General features: G+C 45.1%; 1 protein-coding gene across 4 annotated transcripts in view; it reads left to right on the top strand.

The window, feature by feature from the left end:
* Nucleotides 1-13666: 13666 nt before the first annotated feature.
* TBC1D9 (TBC1 domain family member 9) overlaps nucleotides 13667-19304 on the top strand; it is an 82800-nt gene continuing 77162 nt past the window's right edge. For 2 of the 4 annotated variants that reach the window (XM_034771232.1, XM_034771231.1), the window contains exon 1: nucleotides 13670-14940. In XM_034771232.1, the coding sequence (XP_034627123.1) occupies nucleotides 14814-14940 (127 nt within the window). In that variant the 5' untranslated portion in view covers nucleotides 13670-14813. Of the gene's footprint in view, nucleotides 15007-19304 lie in introns of all 4 variants that reach the window. The other 2 variants (XM_034771233.1, XM_034771230.1) reach the window with 2 other exon arrangements.

The raw sequence follows: 19304 nt of genomic DNA, 5'->3' as shown, positions 1-19304 counted from the left end.
CCCAAAATAATTCCTTTTGAACTGGAATATATTGTAAAACATCCAGTCTTGATTTAAAAATTGCCAGTGATGGTGAATCCACCATGACCCTTGCTAAATAGTTCCAATGATTCATAATTAGGCCCCTAGCAAATTCATGACTGTGAAAAATGCATCACGGACTGTGAAATCTGCTCTCCCACATGAAATCTGGTCTTGTGTGCTTTTACCCTATACTATACAAATTTCATGGGAGAGACAAGTGTTTCTCAAACTGGGGCTCCCAACCCAAAAGGGAGAGTCAGGGGGGTTGCAAGGTTATTGTAGGGGGGACACGGTATTGCCACCCTTACTTCTATGTTGCCTTCAGAACTGGGTGTCTGGAAAATGGCAGCTGCTGACCAAGGGCCCAGCTCTGCAAGCAGCAGCGCAGAAGTAAGGGTAGCAATACCATATTGTGCCATCCTTAGTTCTGCACTGCTGCTGGTGGTGGCGCTGACTTCAGAGCTGGACTCCTAGCTAGCAGCTGCCGTTCTTCAGCTGCCCACGACCCCTACAATAACCTTGCAAACAACCCACCCCCCCGCCATTAGCTCCTTTTGGGTCAGGACCCCTACAGTTACAACAGTGTGAAATTTCAGATTTAAATATCTGAAATCATGAAATTAATTATTTTTAAAATCCTATGACCATTAAATTGACCAAAATTGACTGTTAATTTGGTAGGACCCTATTCATAAGGCTACAGGAATCAACTACTACTATTAAAACCTGCCCACATGGATTATTTTGAAAATTATAACATCTTATAGAGTATCTTACAAGGAATTTGGATGGAATTGCTAAATGTTTAAAAGAAAACTGTCTCCTAAAATTGCTCTATCTCAGTTCATCTTGGTGTTGTCTGTGTTCTTGCAATAACCAGCCAGATAAATTGTTAATAGTTTGTTGTTCCTAATTCAGGAGCTCAGATTAAATAAATTTTATCAGCATTACAAGGTATAATCAACTGTTTCCTTCAGGCTATTGACTCCACATAGGAAGTCCCTTTTAATTCCACTTCAGAGGTCAGCTGCTGCATGATGAATAATTAATGTTCATCCGTGATGTTATTCCACTGAATTCGACAGAGTTACAGGAGGGCTATGTTTAGCGTCCATGGCCTATATCTGCCTTGTGCAAACAAGCTGAGATATCTAAAAGGCACTTACAGAGAGACAATAGGCAAAATGAAATGCACCACAAGATAATTTGTGAGAAATTTAGGGTTAAAATTATTGGACCATATCAGAGTCATACAAACACTAAGTTCCCATTGAAATCACTGAGGAGTTTTGCCTGAAACTGATAGAACAATATGGCCCATAACTATTATTTAAATGCTGGCTGTGTGCTTGACACTGCATAAAACACAAAAATTGAAGATAGTCACTGTTATGAAGAAGTGCATCTGAAGAAGTGAGGTTTTTTACCCACGAAAGCTTATGCCCAAATAAATCTGTTAGTCTTTAATAACAGAGGGTCCTGTGGCACCTTTAAGACTAACAGAAGTATTGGGAGCATAAGCTTTTGTGGGTAAGAACCTCACTTCTTCAGATGCAAGTAATGGAAATCTCCAGAGGCAGGTATAAATCAGTATGGAGATAACGAGGTTAGTTCAATCAGGGAGGGTGAGGTACTCTGCTAGCAGTTGAGGTGTGAACACCAAGGGAGGAGAAACTGCTTCTGTAGTTGGCTAGCCATTCACAGTCTTTGTTTAATCCTGATCTGATGGTGTCAAATTTGCAAATGAACTGGAGCTCAGCAGTTTCTCTTTGGAGTCTGGTCCTGAAGTTTTTTTGCTGTAAGATGGCTACCTTTACATCTGCTATTGTGTGGCCAGGGAGGTTGAAGTGTTCTCCTACAGGTTTTTGTATATTGCCATTCCTGATATCTGACTTGTGTCCATTTATCCTCTTGCGTAGTGACTGTCCAGTTTGGTCAATGTACATAGCAGAGGGGCATTGCTGGCATATATAACATTGGTAGACGTGCAGGTGAATGAGCCGGTGATGTTGTAGCTGATCTGGTTAGGTCCTGTGATGGTGTTGCTGGTGTAGATATGTGGGCAGAGTTGGCATCAAGGTTTGTTGCATGGGTTGGTTCCTGAGTTAGAGTTGTTATGGTGCGGTGCGTGGTTGCTGGTGAGGATATGCTTAAGGTTGGCAGGTTGTCTGTGGGCGAGGACTGGCCTGCCTCCCAAGGTCTGTGAAAGTGAGAGATCATTGTCCAGGATGGGTTGTAGATCACTGATGATGCGTTGGAGAGGTTTAAGCTGAGGACTGTAGGTGATGGCCAGTGGAGTTCTGTTGGTTTCTCTTCTGGGTACACGTCTGGCTCTGTTGATTTGTTTCTTTATTTCCTTGTGTGGGTATCGTAGTTTTGAGAATGCTTGGTGAAGATCTTGTAGGTGTTGGTCTCTGTCTGAGGGGTTGGAGCAGATGTGATTGTACCTCAATGCTTGGCTGTAGATTATGGATCATGTGGTGTGACCGGGTTGGAAGCTGGAGGCATGAAGGTAGGCGTAGCGGTCGGTGGGTTTTCGGTATAGGGTGGTGTTAATGTGGCCATTGCTTATTTGTACGGTGGTGTCTAGGAAGTGGACCTCCCATGTAGATTGGTCCAGGCTGAGGTTGATGGTGGGGTGGAAGCTGTTGAAATCATGGTGGAATTCTTCCAGGGTCTCCTTCCCATGGGTCCAGATGATGAAGATGTCATCAATACAAAAAAAAAAACTTCAGGACCAGACTCCAAAGAGAAACTGCTGAGCTCCAGTTCATTTGCAAATTTGACACCATCAGAGCAGGATTAAACAAAGACTGTGAATGGCTATCCAACTACAGAAGCAGTTTCTCCTCCCTTGGTGTTCACACCTCAACTGCTAGCAGAGCACCTCACCCTCCCTGATTGAACTAACCTCGTTATCTCCATACTGATTTATACCTGCCTCTGGAGATTTCCATTACTTGCATCTGAAGAAGTGAGGTTCTTACCCACGAAAGCTTATGCTCCCAATACTTCTGTTAGTCTTAAAGGTGCCACAGGACCCTCTGTTATTAAAGACTAACAGATTTATTTGGACATAAGCTTTCGTGGGTATCCAGGTAGCTGCCCTTTTTGAGGCATGTCTATACCATCCTTCTTTCCATTGGCATCTGATTTCATTCTATAACTTGTTCAGACTCATCCTCACCCAAAAGGCCCTTCACCACTTTATCCCTGATGTCATCTCATCTCTTGTCCTGTAACACCCCTTTACTATGCTTTGTCAATGGAGCATGATTTGATGCTCCCTTCTTTCCCTCATCCCACCAGTAGCTCCATGAAATTCATGGCAGATGAAATTCAGTGTTGATAAATGCAAAGTAATGCACATTGGAAAACATAATCCAGCTATACATACAAAATGATGGGGTCTTAATTAGCTGTTACCGCTCAAGAAAGAGATCATGGAGTCATTGTGGATAGTTCTCTGAAAACATCCACTCAATGTGCAGCGGCAGTCAAAAAAGCAAACAGAATGTTGGGCATCATTTAAAAAGGGATAGATAATAAGACAGAAAATATCATATCGCCTCTATATAAATCCATGGTACGCTCACATCTTGGATACTGCGTGCAGATGTGGTTGCCCCATCTCAAAAAAGATATACTGGAATTGGAAAGGGTTCAGAAAAGGGCAACAAAAATGATTAGGGTTGTGGAATGGCTGCCATATGAGGAGAGATTAATAAGACTGGGACTTTTCAGCTTGCAAAAGAGACACCTAAGGGGGAATATGCTATAAGTCTATAAAATCATGACTGGTGTGGAGAAAGTAAATAAGGAAGTGTTATTTATTCCTTCTCATAACACAAGAACTAGGGGGTCACCAAATTAAATTAATAGGCAGCAGGTTTAAAACAAATAAAAGGAAGTATTTTTTTCACACAACACACAGTCAACCTGTGAAACTCCTTGCCAGAAGATGTTGTGAAGGCCAAGACTGTAACAGGGTTCAAAAAAGAACTAGATAAATCATGGAGGATTGGTTAGCCAAGATGGGCAGAGATGGTGTCCCTAGCCTCTGTTTGCCAGAAGCTGGGAATGGGCGACAAGGAATGGATCACTTGATGATTACCTCTTCTGTTCATTCCCTCTGGAGCACCTGGCATTGGCCACTGTTAGAAGACAGGATACTGGGCTAGATGGACCTTTGGTCTGACCCAGGATGGCCGTTCTTATGTTCATGCCTTCTCCGATGCTGCTCCTATGCCTGGAATATTCTGCTTGACCCTGAACACAGAACAACCATGCTCTCCTTAATGCTTACTCCTTTTGGTCAGTCTTCCATCACTGAACACACCCACCCACCTTCCCTTGCCCTCTACCTCAGACCTCACTTTTTTTGGCACCATCCTCAAAGCATAGTATAGTCACTTAAGCTGAGATTTTCAAAGCTACCTAAGGACACTGGTTGCCCAATTTCCATGAGAAGTGGACATTTGAATCCTTTAAGCTATTTTGCCTTAATGTATTAAAATTGAAAAGAACATCCCAACTAAGGTTAAGAAGATTCATACAGAAGATTAAAATGTTATGATCTTTCACTGTTGTAACCCGTCTTCTGTTACCCCTCCATTTGATTATTGTCTTCTATCACTGTGTTAATCTAATTCAGGGCTAGACAGTTAGTTTGAAATCCAGCCTGTAGCAAAGGGCAGCGTATTGCTGCTCTGCCTCTGGAGCTGCCCAAAAGGGGAATTGTGACTCGGGGAGACGCCAGTGTCCTTTCAGTTTCCCCACTGCTCTGAGGAGGGAGTGAACTGTACTGAATCTATACTTGTCACAGCATACAGGCCTAAATATGTGTGGAGCTTTGCTTTTGGGTGCAACTGAGGGGCAGAGTCAAGGCTCCATCCATTCTTCTATCCCATCTGCGCAAGGGGACGGGGGGACGACGACATTGCAGCACGGCAGAGCCTGCTCCTCCCCCTTTTGCAGGACATGGTGGTACAACACACTGGTGCAAGTGAGTAAGGGGCACCTTACCTCCCTCTGCTCCTTTGTGCCAGCATGCAAGACAAGCCACAATCTGGCCTTTAGGTTGTAAATTTCCTAGGGCAAAAACCTGTCAGTGCACCTGCAAAGTGCTATGCACAGCTATGGCTCTGTATAAACAATAATTAAAAGTAATTATGGTGATACATAATAGTGAATAGGAAATATGGGCCCTGATTTTTATCAACGTGTAACAAGGGGTGCTGACCCCAAGACTTTGCTGAAGCTCATTGGCAAATTCTAAGTAAAAAACAAACCAAAAAACACTCTCTCATAGCAGGAGGCACATTTGAAAGTGGCTTATTTAAACACATTCAACCTAATTCATTTAGAAGTGTGTGTCACTGAATGTAAAATTGTTTTATTAAATGCTGTCAGTAAATGGGGTGGAGAGATGGGCTCCTGATCCAGTCCGAAAGCTCATAATCAGTTTAGTTGTTCTAAAGTTGATAGCAATGAAAATGTTCTGTAGAGACAGACACCAATTGGATTCTATCTTCTACATTTCAGCTCCCTGTCATATACATGATACTGATCTTTTTAAAAGAGTTCAGCTAAAACAGACCTCCTGATGCAATGCCTTTAGAAAGTCAGAAGATTTTAATGCAACACTGCCAGCGAGAACCAGTGAGTGAGAGGGAGACATCATTACAAAGGAAGCAGGTCGCTGCAGGCAGTACAATTTCCCTCGCCAGATCTCGGAGCCACAGCTCGAGCCTGAAACATCTACACTATTTTTTAGCTCTGTAGCATGAGCTCAAGTCAGTTGACCCAGGGCCTGAGACTCGCTACTGTGCGGTGTTTTTTTGTTTGTTTGTTTGTTTTTGCAGTGTAGACATACCTCAAAGTCATATTCCCAGCCTTGCCACTGATTTGCTGTGTGACCTTGGGAAAATAATGTAATCCCTGTATGCCTCAGTTTACTCATCTGTAAAATAAGGACTGTAACACCTACCCACAGGAGTGTGGTGAAGTTTGGTTCTTTCTTATAAAGTGCTTTGAAATCCTGCTATTGAAAATGTAAATTTACACTCAATTTAAAAAGTGCTACGTAAACATAGCTTATGCAAAGAGTGTGTGTGCTGTCAACTAGTGAAAAACAAACAGGTAAGGCCTGGGGATAGAGGGAGGGAGGAATGTCCCCTCAAAGGTCTATCACTATTTTTTAAAAAATCCTCCAGAAATGTAAATGGGAAAGGGAGATATTTATAAGAAAAACATACAATACGGAAATCCATTACCCATCCATGATTGCTTCCTCATCCTCCCCATTTCCTTCTTTTGCACTACACTCAGCCCCACCCCTGGCTACTTCTCCAGCACCTACTACCCTGTCTTTCCTTTTTCTTTCTTCCTTGAGAGGCTGACTTCCACCTTGCGCCCCCCCTCCGGCCCAGGGAGCCAGGGCCGCCCTAGCTATTTTGGTGCCCTATGCAGGGGTCTGTGTGGGGCCCTGCCCCAGGCCTCCACGGGAGCGGGGGTTGTTCCCAGGCCTCCGTGGGGGAGGGGCGCTGGCCACTTCCTGCAGGAAGTGCAGTGACCAGGCCCAGCCTGCTCCGCTCCCCTGACTCCCAGCCACGCCGCCGGTGAGTGCAGGGGGGGGGGGGTTCCCCCTCCCCGGAAGCCTGGGAGCCAGGGGAGTGGAGCAGGCTACATGCCCCCCACCATTACTTGCTGCGGGCAGCCCTCCCTACCTTGCCTTGCCCTAGCTCACCTCCACTCCACTGCCTCCCCTGAGCACGCTTTTTGGCACCCCAACCACTTGGCGCCCTAGGTGGCCACCTAGTTCACCTACTGTTTGCACCGGCCCTGCCTGCGGTGTCCCCTCCCATGGCAGCTCCCCGCCCCTCTCCGGGCAACCCCCCCTGCGGCAGCTCCCCGCCCCACCTCACCTCCGCTCCGCCTTGTCCCCTGAGCACGCCGGCACCGCTCCACTTCTCCCGCCTCCCAGGCTTGCGGCACCAATCAGCTGTTTGGTGTGGCAAGCCTGGGAGGGGAGGAGAATTAGAACAGGGGCGCCGTGCTCAGGCGAGAAGGTGGAGTGGAGGTGAGCAGGGGCGGGGAGCAGTTCCCCTGCACGCCCCCCCCGCCCCCCGTTACTTGCTGCGAGCAGCCCTCCCCGAGCTCCCCTGCCCCAGCTCACCTCCACTCCACCGCCTCCCCTGAGCGTGCTTTTTGGTACCTCAACCACTTGGCGCCCTAGGCGGCCACCTAGTTCGCCTAGTGGTTGCACCGGCCCTGGGGATTAGCCCCAATGTCAACAACCAGTATAGCTGTTCTGGCACAAATTCCCAGTGTAGACAAGGAAAGACACAATTTGCAATGTTTGATGCAAAGGGGGGATGCTCAGCTAGTACAAACTACAATTTTCCTTGTCTGCCCTAGGAATTTGCTTTGGTGCAGCTAACCAGTTCCTGCCCATCAATTGCTGACATCAGGGTCTATTTTTTAATATAGACAAGACCTCTACATGACAAGCAGGATGAAGATTTGAACAAAGCTGTTTTATTGGGGGGTTGAGCCTTAATTTCCTGTTGCCAACAATATTTTTATCGATCAACTAGACTACGAATTAAATGTCTATGTAAACACCAACATTTCCCTGATCGACTGCACCACACCTTTATGTTATTGTAGTAATCTTTGTACAAAACATGCCTTTTGAAGTATCATTTGAAAACTAACCACTAATAATACATCTGGTAAAATGTATGTAGCAACACTATATGTAAAGTTATGAATTCCCCCCTGTATGATGTTGGTGGCTCATGTTCAAACCCACGCAGCCCTGTCTAGGCTGGAGTAGTTAAACAAGGAAGTGTGTGTTTACCTCAATTTACATAAGTAGTAAACAGGGTCCATAAGACAGCAAGAGGGAGACAAGCTAAATTTGCATTTCAGCACACATGGGAGAAGGCGAAGCATGGTGCCACCTTCACCCCCAGACTCCACATCACCTTCTTTACTGTTTGAATAAACTTTGCTTTGATGGGTAATCCTCAGAAGAACCCACTTCAAAGGGTGACTGGACTGTAAAAGTCAGAGGCAAAACACCCCAGGTCATTCATTCATATATCTGTGGGTGGGTCGGTGTCTCTCTCTGAAGAAGAAGAAGAAAAAGAAGACGACAAAGGAACCAGCCATTTGACTTTGGAGAGAGATGCTGACCTAAAATTTTGTCAACAATATTGCTGGTAATGGGGGTGGGGGTAAGGATTTTACCTTGAACCAAGTCTAGTTTAATTTTTTTAGTACCAGGAATTATTTTCTCTTTATTTCTCTGTTAACCATTTCTGACTTTTATGCCTAATACTTGTATTCACTTAAACTCTACCTCTTTGTAGTTAAATAAACTTCTTGTATTCTTTAATCAAAATTAATCCAGTGTTGTGTTTAAACTGAATTGTTTGGTAACTTCAATTCAAGTAGCAAGCTGTTGTACATTGACCCCTTATAAGGCAGTGTATCTGAACTGTCCAGGAGAGGGCTGGACAGTGCAGAGCACATGTTTTTGGGAAATTTGAGAGTGGGCGTGTGTTGGGGTCACCCTGCAAGTAGTAACCATGGCTGGTTGAATCCAGAGTGTAACTGGAGTATGGCTAGCAGGCTGCAGCTATACACGGATGCTCAGGGTGTTACTTGCATATTGGAAGGCTGTTTGTGAGAGGCCCTGGTGGAGGCTACAGCAGCAAAGCATTGTGAGGCACTCAAGGTTGCAGGGCAAGTAATGACACATTAGCCTGGATTGCACCCAGGAGTGGATTGCACCCTCATTAGTCTGGATTGCACCCAGGAAAGTGAGCTGTAGTGATACGGAGAATACCTGGGGTCTTTTTGCTCCTCACCTTTATAGTCCAGTCCTCATTTGAAGTGAATTCTTCTGAGGATTGCCCCTCACAGCAAAGTTTATTCAAACAGTAAGGGTGGCAATGTGGAGTCTGGGGGTGAAGGTGCCCCCGTATTCTTTCTTATCTCCTGTGTATAGTGAAATGCAGATTTGCCTTGGCTCCCTCTTGCTGTCTCAAGGATCTTGTTTACTACTTATATGTAAATTTGTGCTAACCGCACATTCCTGTGATTAAGATAGACCTGCTTAACCACTCCTGCCTAATTGGGGCTATATGGGTTTGAAGATATGAATTCCCCCTGTATGATGGTAGCATAACTTTACATATAATGTTGCTACATACATTTCACCCTGATATTATTGACCAGTGAGTAAGAAGAAAACTGAAGGTTTGAACAAAGCTGCTTTACTGGGGGTTTTTTAACCTTAATTTCATTTTCCCAATAATATTTTTATCAATAAATGAGGCTAGGAGTTAAGTGTCTGTGTAAATACCTTGCATGTTGTCAAGTATCAGGGGGTAGCCGTGTTAGTCTGTATCTACAAAAACAACAAAAACTCTCTTTCTGTCCCACCATCCCCACGAACATGATACAGTTCTGCGGTGATTTGGAAGCCTACTTTCGTCGTCTCCGACTCAAGGAATATTTTCAACGCACCACTGAACAGTGCACTGACCCACAGGAACCTTCCTACCAACACTACAAGAAGAGGAACTCTGCGTGGACTCCTCCTGATGGTCGAAATGACAGACTGGACCTCTACATAGAGTGTTTCCGCAGACGTGCACAGGCTGAAATTGTGGACAAACAACATCACTTGTCCCATAACCTCAGCCGTACAGAACGCAATGCCATCCACAGCCTCAGAAACAACTCTGACATTATCATCAAAGGGGCTGACAAAGGAGGTGCTGTAGTCATAATGAACAGGTCAGATTATGAACAGGAGGCTGCCAGGCAACTCTCCAAGACCACATTCTACAGGCCACTATCCTCTGATCCTACTGAGGAATACCAAAAGAAACTACACCATCTGCTCAAGAAACTCCCAGCTACAGTACGGGAACAAATCTACATGGACACACCCCCAGAACCCCGACCAGGGGTATTCTATCTGCTACCCAAGATCCATAAACCCGGAAACCCTGGACGCCCCATCATCTCAGGCATTGGTACTCTGACAGCAGGATTATCTGGCTATTTGGACACTCTCCTCAGACCCTATGCTACCAACACTCCCAGCTATCTTCGAGACACCACCGACTTCCTGAGGAAACTACAGTGCATTGACGTTCTTCCTGAAAACACCATCCTGGCCACCATGGATGTAGAAGCACTTTATACCAATATTCCACATGAGGATGGACTACAAGCTGTCAGGAACGGTATCCCTGATGAGGCCACAGCAAGCCTGGTGGCTGAGCTTTGTGACTTTGTCCTCACCCACAACCACTTCAGATTTGGGGACAACTTATACCTTCAAGTCAGTGGCACTGCTATGGGTACCCGCATGGCCCCACAGTATGCCAACATTTTTATGGCTGACTTAGAACAACGCTTCCTCAGCTCTCGTCCCCTAGTGCCCCTCCTCTACTTGCGCTACATTGATGACATCTTCATCATATGGACCCACGGAAAGGAGGCCCTTGAAGAATTCCACCTGGACTTCAACAATTTCCACCCCACCATCAACCTCAGCCTGGACCAGTCCACACAAGAGATCCACTTCCTGGACACCACAGTACAAATAAGTGATGGTCACATAAACACCACCCTATACCGGAAACCTACTGACCGCTATACGTACCTACATGCCTCCAGCTTCCATCCAAGACACATCATACGATCCATTGTCTACAGCCAAGCCCTAAGATACAACCGAATTTGCTCCAACCCCTCAGACAGAGACAAACACCTACAAGATCTTTATCAAGCATTCGTAAAACTACAATACCCACCTGGGGAAGTGAGGAAACAGATTGACAGAGCAAGACGGGTATCCAGAAATCACCTACTACAGGACAGGCCCAACAAGGACAATAACAGAACACCACTGGCCATCACATACAGCCCCCAGCTAAAACCTCTCCAGCGCATTATCCACGACCTACAACCTATCCTGGAAAATGATCCCTCACTCTCACAGACCTTGGGAGGCAGGCCAGTCCTTGCTTACAGACAACCCCCCAACCTGAAGCAAATACTCACCAGCAACTACACACCACACCACAGAAACACCAACCCAGGAACCTATCCCTGTAGCAAACCTTGTTGCCTACTCTGTCCCCATATCTACTCTGGCAACAGCATCAGAGGACCCAACCACATCTGCCACACCATCAGGGGCTCATTCACCTGCACATCCACTAATGTCATATATGCCATCATGTGCCAGCAATGCCCCTCTGCCATGTACATTGGCCAAACCGGACAGTCCCTCCGCAAAAGAATAAATGGACACAAATCGGACATCAGGAATGGTAACATACATAAGCCAGTAAGTGAACACTTCAATCTCCCTGGTCATTCTATTACAGATTTAAAAGTCACTATCATTGAACAAAAAAAGAGAAACAGCAGAACTAAAATTCATTTGCAAATTCAACACCATTAATCTGGGCTTGAATAGGGATTGGGAGTGGCTGGCTCACTACAGAAGCAGCTTTTCCTCTCCTGGAATTGACACCTCCTCGTCTATTATTGGGAGTGGACTACATCCACCCTGATTGAATTGGCCTTGTCAACACTGGTTCGCCACTTGTGAAGTAACTCCCTGCTCTCCATGTGTCTGTATATAATGCCTGCATCTGTAGCTTTCACTCTATGCATCCGAAGAAGTGAGGTTTTTACTCACGAAAGCTTATGCCCAAATAAATCTGTTAGTCTTTAAGGTGCCACCAGACTCTTTGTTGTTTGTGTAAATACCAACATTTCTCTCTCCCAACAAGAATGAAACTTGACAGCTTGGAAGACTGGACAGTATAAATTATTTATAGTGTGATGTGAGTATACATAGCCTAATACGTGGGAGGTATTCTATTGGCTTTAAGGTCAAGCATGTGGGGACCTCTCAGTCCCTCAAAAGTGTATCCAAAATCTCTGCAATGAGTTATGACTAGTGCAGCTGACAGCCATGAAATTGCATTGGCTATAATAGAGCAGAATAGAGAGAATGGGCATATCAATGAAGTAGGAAGACCGTTTTAAAGTAGGAAGACAGTTTTAAACCTCCTCATTGATGAGGTTCATTTAAACTTGAGGATAGATTATTTTCTTGATCTAAAACCAAGATAGACAAATTCAGACTGGAATTAAGGTGTAAAATTTTAACTGAAAGTAATTACCCATTGGAACCAAAGGTCATGCTGGATTCTCCATTACTATCCATTTTTAAATTGGCTGTTTTTCTAAAAGATATGGTATAGGAAGTGGGGGAGAGGCGGTTTGTGGTATGTATTATATAATCATAGAAATGTAGTTCTATAAGGGACCTTGAGACATCAAGTCTAGCCCCCTGTGCTGAGGCAGGACCAAGTAAACCTACATCATCCCTGACCGGTGTTTGTTCAACCTGTCCTTGAAAACCTTCAATAAGGGTGATTCCATAACCTCCCTGGAAAGCTTATTCCAGAGCATAACTATCCTTATATAGAAAGATTATCCTATGGGTCACTGAGTCAAAAGCCTTATTAAAAACAAGCTATATCATATCTATTGTTCCCCCCCATCCACCACGCCAGTAATTCTATCATATGGGGCTCAGACTAGATGATCACAATGGTCCCTTCAGGCAGTTGAATATTGTAGCCAATAGAGTTAGTTTATCCTTTTATTTTACTCATCAGTAATGCAAAAACTTTATTTCATATCATTTCTCATACACTCCTCCCCCACCCCACACCCACACGCGCGGCAGAAGGGGGAAAGCTTGGGTTTTCACTAAGAGGAAAAATGTCAGGTTTTTCAATTTCTCTTTGCAGCAGCTGTAGGAAAAGGTAAAGTCTTTATCCCCACAATTTTGTCGCCCAGGGCTAGGCAACCTATGGCACGCGTACCAATTTTTAGTGGCACTCACCCTGCCCAGGTCCAGGGTGGCACTGCATTTTAATTTCATTTTAAATAAAGCTTCTTAAACATTTTAAAAACCTTATTTACTTTACATACAACAATAGTTTAGTTATATATTATAGACTTACAGAAAGACCTTCTAAAAATGTTAAAATGTATTACTGGCATGCGAAACCTTAAATTATAGTGAAGAAATGAAGACTTGGCACATCACTTCTGAAAGGTTACCGACCCCAGTTGTAGCTTTACACAAACAGATCAGTGTTACTTGGGGTCCTGCAGTGTACAGATCAAGTGCCCCCAATCCACCACATAACCAGTGGTGGCTGCTGTAGGCAGCGTTGTTGTGTTGAGTTCCTGCGGTGTTATGAAGCCAGTTCCACACTCCGCACGCCGGAAGGAGGAGCAAGGATGGGATGGGAACGTGAGCTACATTTAGGAGACATTTCCCAGTGCTACTCAGGCGGCTTTTGTCCGCCAGCAGGAGCTAGATGGTGCGAGCCGAGCCGAGCCTCCCCGGCTGCTGGGCGCAATGACAGGTGCGCCGCGTGACGGGCGCTTGGGATTGCAGGAAGCAAGAAACGCCCATAATAGAATTTTGGGCTGGTCGCTGCTGCGTCCGCTCCGCCCACTTAGAACCTTGACGCACCTTCCACGGCCGGAGACGCAGCTGCGCCGGGGCAGAGAGGGGGCGCGCGCAGCAGGCAGGTGCAGGGGGAGGCGCCGTGCCAATCCTTCCCACAGGAGCGGCCAGGCGGGTCGGGGCTGGGAGCCCGCAGCGCGCGCCTCTCCCCAGCGCGCGCGGGGCGGTTCGGGGCCGCGGGGGCCCTTCTGGTGCATTTAACACTGTAGCTCGTTGCGCGCCTGAGCCTGGCGCCTGCTCCGGAGCATTAGTGCAGCCTACGAGGGGGGGTAGTGCTGTTCTGTGGAGCTCTGTCCAGGGCACCTCTGGGTGCGTGCCAGGGTTTGGGGCGGGTGCATGTGCGCTGTGTGTGCTCAAAGGGAGCTGCGCTGCTCGGGTGGGGCGCTAGCCCTGTCACCTGCCTACTTGCGCAGCAATGAATACACCGCTTGCTGGTGGCAGTTAAGTGAATGCATGAGCTGTGTGGGATGGAGAGGGCGCTGCCTGTCCCCTAAGGGATCCGCGGAGCTCTGAGTGCTGAGCGTGCTCAGGGCTGTTTCAGCCGCCCGACATTTGACGGTCTATCTCTTGGGATTCTTGTGCAGCCCAGTCCAGGCTTATTGGCTGGCGTGCCCCTGTATGTTTTGAGACTAGGGGTGTGCCCTGGGGATTAGAGTAGCAGCTGTGGTGCTGTGCCCACTGTGTACGAGTCGCCTCTGAGCCTGTCCTTTTATTGCGGGTAGGGAGGGCGCCCGTCACTTCTGCAATCAGAGCCTTCCCCTGGCGCTGCTGCCTGCGAGGGTGCCTGGTGCATGGCGCAGGCAGGGCTGGGCGAGGGGAGGCAGCGCGGCTGGGCTCCACGGCCGCTGGTGCTGATGTCACTGCTGTTCTCATCGCTGCGTTGCTGATCCTGCCACCACCGCCTCTCGCTGCTGCTGCCTTTGCTGTAGGATTGTGACAGCGCTGATCGGGAGCGGCCGCCAGTCGGGCTCCGGTGGGTGGTTAGGCGGTGGGGGTGTCACAGAGAGGTCGCTGCTTCCTTTCTGTCCCCCTGGCTCGCTCGCTCGCTCTGGGGCTTTGTTGTCTCTCAGCTGGGTCGGACGGCGCGTTAATGTGACCTGCGTTTCGCCAGCATCCTCCTGGCCCCACCGCTCTGTGAATGATTTAAACCTTCAAAACCAGCCACATCAAGCTGCCTTTTGTCTCTGCCGGGAGCATGTGGGTGAACCCCGGGGAGGTGCTGCTGGCAAACGCCCTGTGGGTCACGGAGAGGGCCAACCCTTACTTCATCCTGCAGAGGAGAAAGGGGCATGGAGGAGATGGAGGCGGCGGAGGACTGGCTGGTAAGGGAGAAGAGTGCTCCTCTCTATATATCGACACACTGCATTTCAAGCCTACTTTGCCTTTAGGTGATTTGGCCCAATCTTAATTTTATTTGAGCTCAGCATCTGGCATTTTGTTGTAATAATGACTATTGAGAACAGAAGCGTGCCCCACCTAGGCAGTGCATGTATCTGACCCAGGTAACAGGGAAAATCCCGACTGTCTTTTCTCTCATGCAGTGCTTCTGACTCTACAGCTACACCAGATCCCCTCCTGCCTCTCTTCTTTTTGGCTTTATCATCACTTATTTAATTGCAGGAGCCATATATCTAATGCTGCTGCTGTTAGGTTATTGTTTAGTGAATGATTTGTCAGAGGATAAGCATTTCCCACATCAGTAACAATAAGATAGTAGAGGTGTCAAGGGAGAGAGGGTGAATTTAGGTGACAGGAGCTGTGTGAATTAAAATAATGGTATTGGGGGGAAATGTAATCATCAGGTTTTGTGATTAGGGAGCTATTTTTCACCACATTCCCAGGAGTTCTTATTTCTCTGCCAGGGAAAATGTTATTCCAGTGGAGTCATTGAGGGGTTACTACTTGACAGTTAGCAGAGTGCTGTAGTATTAGAGTAGTATTAAAATAATTTGTCTTTATTTGTAAATACTGTAAAGGTTTCCCTAGTACTTTACAATTTCTGTGATATCTGTAATTGCATAAGATTAGCTAGAAAACAAAATAATGGTATTTGATCTCTTGATACATTCACGTGCAAATTTGCAGACATTCTTGTATTTTGATGAGCTTGCTTTTCTATTAGTACATATTAATTTAAAAAAAAAAACCAACCTAGTCTCATATACATATCTGGAAGTAAGGGAGCAGTTTTGCTTTTGAATATCTACTGTATGTCCCTTTTGGGATGTTCTAGATAATGTATGTGTTCTCAAGAGTAACTTTTCATTCATATTATGACTGTATGAGTTCTCTAAATATTTAGTATATTTTGGCCAGTATAAATTACCATCAGCACCGAAAGCTTTACATTACTGGGATCCTCTCACCCTGATAGTATTTATTTAAATGTTATGTAACATATACATTTAATATTTGGATTCAACACTGCCCTACTTATGATGTGTGTGTGTGTGTGACATAAAAAAGATAGGCCTTGAAAATTATGAATTTTTCTAGATTAAAAAAATACGTGAATTGGGAGTGTAGAACTCAACTCAATTTTATTACCAACTATTCTTCCTGAATCAATACAAATCTCTGAGTAAGTGAAACTTATTCTTTTAAGGTTTTTTTCCCCCCACTTAATCCGTGTGTGCTGAAACAAAATTTCTCTAAACTAGTCAAAATGCATATTGTGGAGTGCTTGCATTTTTGGTGCTAAGCTCTATGTAGCTTTATTAAATAATTCCATTTTTATTTGGGCCTGGTATGTTGTCCTTGCTTGAAAATTTACAATCTAATGATAAGTGCCTTTGCAGGGTGATTTTTCCAATTGTAGTGACAAGCTCAGGGATATTTGTTCATTCTTCACCCATCAGCATTGTGTGTTGATGAACCTACTCATAGGTGTTGGGACTAGGGTTGCGGGGGAGGGGGAGAGTGCTGCCCCACTCCCTGGCTTGAAGTGGTTTCTATCATGTACAGGGTTTTACAGTTTGGTTCAATGGCTCTCAGCACCCCCACTATACAACTTGTTCCAGCACCCCTGAACCTAACTATTTTCTTCATAAAGAGTGGCTGAAAATGTTTCTCCTTGGCCATGATAAGTTATCAGCAGTCACTCCATATCGGCTGCTGGCATTTCCTTTCATGGAAATTATAGACACGAGTGACAAATCCCCTCAGAAGTCTGCTACTCGTAAACTTGCCAAAGTATTTATCACATATTCTAATCCCATGGATTGCATGATTGCTTCTTACTATTCTTTCCATTATCCTAATAATATACAGTAACTCCTCACTTAACGTTGTAGTTATGTTCCTGAAAAATGCGATGTTAAGCAAAACTATGTTAAGCGAATCCAATTCCCCCTAAAAATTAATGTAAATGAGGGGGTTAGGTTCCAGGGAAATTTTTTTCAGACAAAAGACACACACACACACACACACACACACACACACACACACACACACACACACTATAAGTTTTAAACAAACAATTTAATACTGGTACACAGTGATGATGATTGTGAAACTTGGTTGAGGTGGAGGAGTTAGGGGGTGGAGTATTTCCCTTACTGCTAAATGATGATCTGGCAATTGGCTGAGCCCTCAAGGGTTAACTCTCTCACTCTACAAGGCAGCAGGAATGGAGGGAGATATCCGCATTTCCCCTTTAAGTACACTGCCTTGTTAATTAGATCAGCTTGCTGAGACTACAGCTGCTGCAAGCTCCCTCCATCCTGAGCCCTGGTGTGTCCCACCACTATATGTAAGATGGGGTAAGCAGGGGGGAGGGGGACACCCTGACATTAGCCCCCCTCTTCCTTCCCTCCCCCCGCACAGCAAGCAGGAGTCTCAGGGAGCAGCTCCAAGGCAGAGGGCAGGAGCAGCACATGGCAGTGGGGGGAGGGACAGCTGCAATTGATAGCCTGCTGGGCAGCTGCGGCACAGGGAACTTAGGGGAGCGGGGAGCTGATGTGGGGGACTGCTGATCCACCCTGGTTCAAAGCCCACACCAGCTAACTGCAATGGGCTGCTTTTCCTACAAGCAGTAGACAAAGTAGGCGGCTGCCAAAGGACGTTAGAAGGGAGCATTACACAACTTTAAACGAGCATGTTCCCTAATTGATCAACAACGTAACAACGAAACGTTAACCCGGACGACTTTAAGTGAGGAGTTACTGTAGTATCTTTTCAATCAGAGAAACAGTTATTGCAAACATTTGTGCAGCCTGCATGCATATCCAGGATTCTGTGTATATGTACAATTGTGTATGCAGTGTTGTGGGTGGTGATATAACTGTACAGATTTGGAGGTCACTTCTGAAAATGTATTCTTTTGAGTCTATACTTACATCTTTGAATAGGGGTAGGACTGTTCCATTCTTTTGGAGTAAACCAGGCTATCGCATCTTCTTCTCTCGGTGTCCGATAGGCCCACATTATCGGATAGGAAACTGAAGTTCAGAAATAACTCGAAAAAGTTAGATGTTCCCTTTGTTCTGGAGTTTTGATTCTTGAGATGTATTGTATGCCATTAAGTGGACCATGTGAACTCCAGGGTATATAATAAACAGTATATAGTGCATATTGTCCTATGACAAACTGTTCTATACAGTCCCATATATTTGTTGTAAACTGCTGTTCATGTGTGTTTGTTTGTATATGCACCCTGCCTTGAATTGCACTTCACCTGGGAATGTGGTAATGGTAATAAATAACTAAATTTTTCCTTTACTGCTAGCAGTTTTTCACACATGAAATATTATTCTCTCTAGGCTTTTGACTTTTTTTGTTTTTGTTTAGCAAGAAATGTTTTTGTAGCCTTTTCCTTGAGGTGATATGGATACTGCTTGCTGATAGGATCATACCTAAACAAATATGCATTGTATATAGAAATAGCCTTCATAAAATCATTAGTATTAGTAATAATGCTCACAATTTTCAATCAGGAACAAGATCCCAGTGTGATAGGTGCTGTATATCCACTCAGGAAGATGACAGTCTTTACTCCAAATAATTTATAGTATAATTTAGTGTTTGCAATCTAGAACCCATCAAGGGGGAAATTAAACTTTTCAAGTGTATATATCTTGAGAGAACTCTTGGCACCACTTCACTTTGTCATATACTTGGGTAAACCTGACTGAAATACTCTTAAAAAATTTGCTTTTAGAGACCTAAGTGTCCCCCTATCTAGAGTATAAAACTACTGAAACTACCAGAAGAAAGAAGAACAGGAGTACTTGTGGCACCTTAGAGACTAACACATTTATTAGAGCATAAGCTTTCGTGGACTACAGCCCACTTCTTCGGATGCATATAGAATGGAACATATATTGAGGAGATATATATACACGCATACAGAGAGCATAAACAGGTGGGAGTTGTCTTACCAACTCTGAGAGGCCAATTAATTAAGAGAGAGAAAAAAAAAACTTTTGAAGTGATAATCAAGCTAGCCTAGTACAGACAGTTTGACAATAAGTGTGAGAATACTTACAAGGGGAGATAGTCAATGTTTGTAATGGCTCAGCCATTCCCAGTCCTTATTCAAACCGGAGTTGATTGTGTCTAGTTTGCATATCAATTCTAGCTCAGCAGTCTCTCGTTGGAGTCTGTTTTTGAAGTTTTTCTGTTGTAATATAGATAGAGACTGCTGAGCTAGAATTGATATGCAAACTAGACACAATCAACTCACTGG

This window comes from Trachemys scripta, chromosome 5, assembly GCF_013100865.1.
Source record: "Trachemys scripta elegans isolate TJP31775 chromosome 5, CAS_Tse_1.0, whole genome shotgun sequence".
Lineage (NCBI taxonomy): Eukaryota > Metazoa > Chordata > Testudines > Emydidae > Trachemys > Trachemys scripta.
The sequence above is the reverse complement of the archived record's forward strand: the minus strand, read 5'-3'. Positions and strand labels throughout refer to the sequence as shown.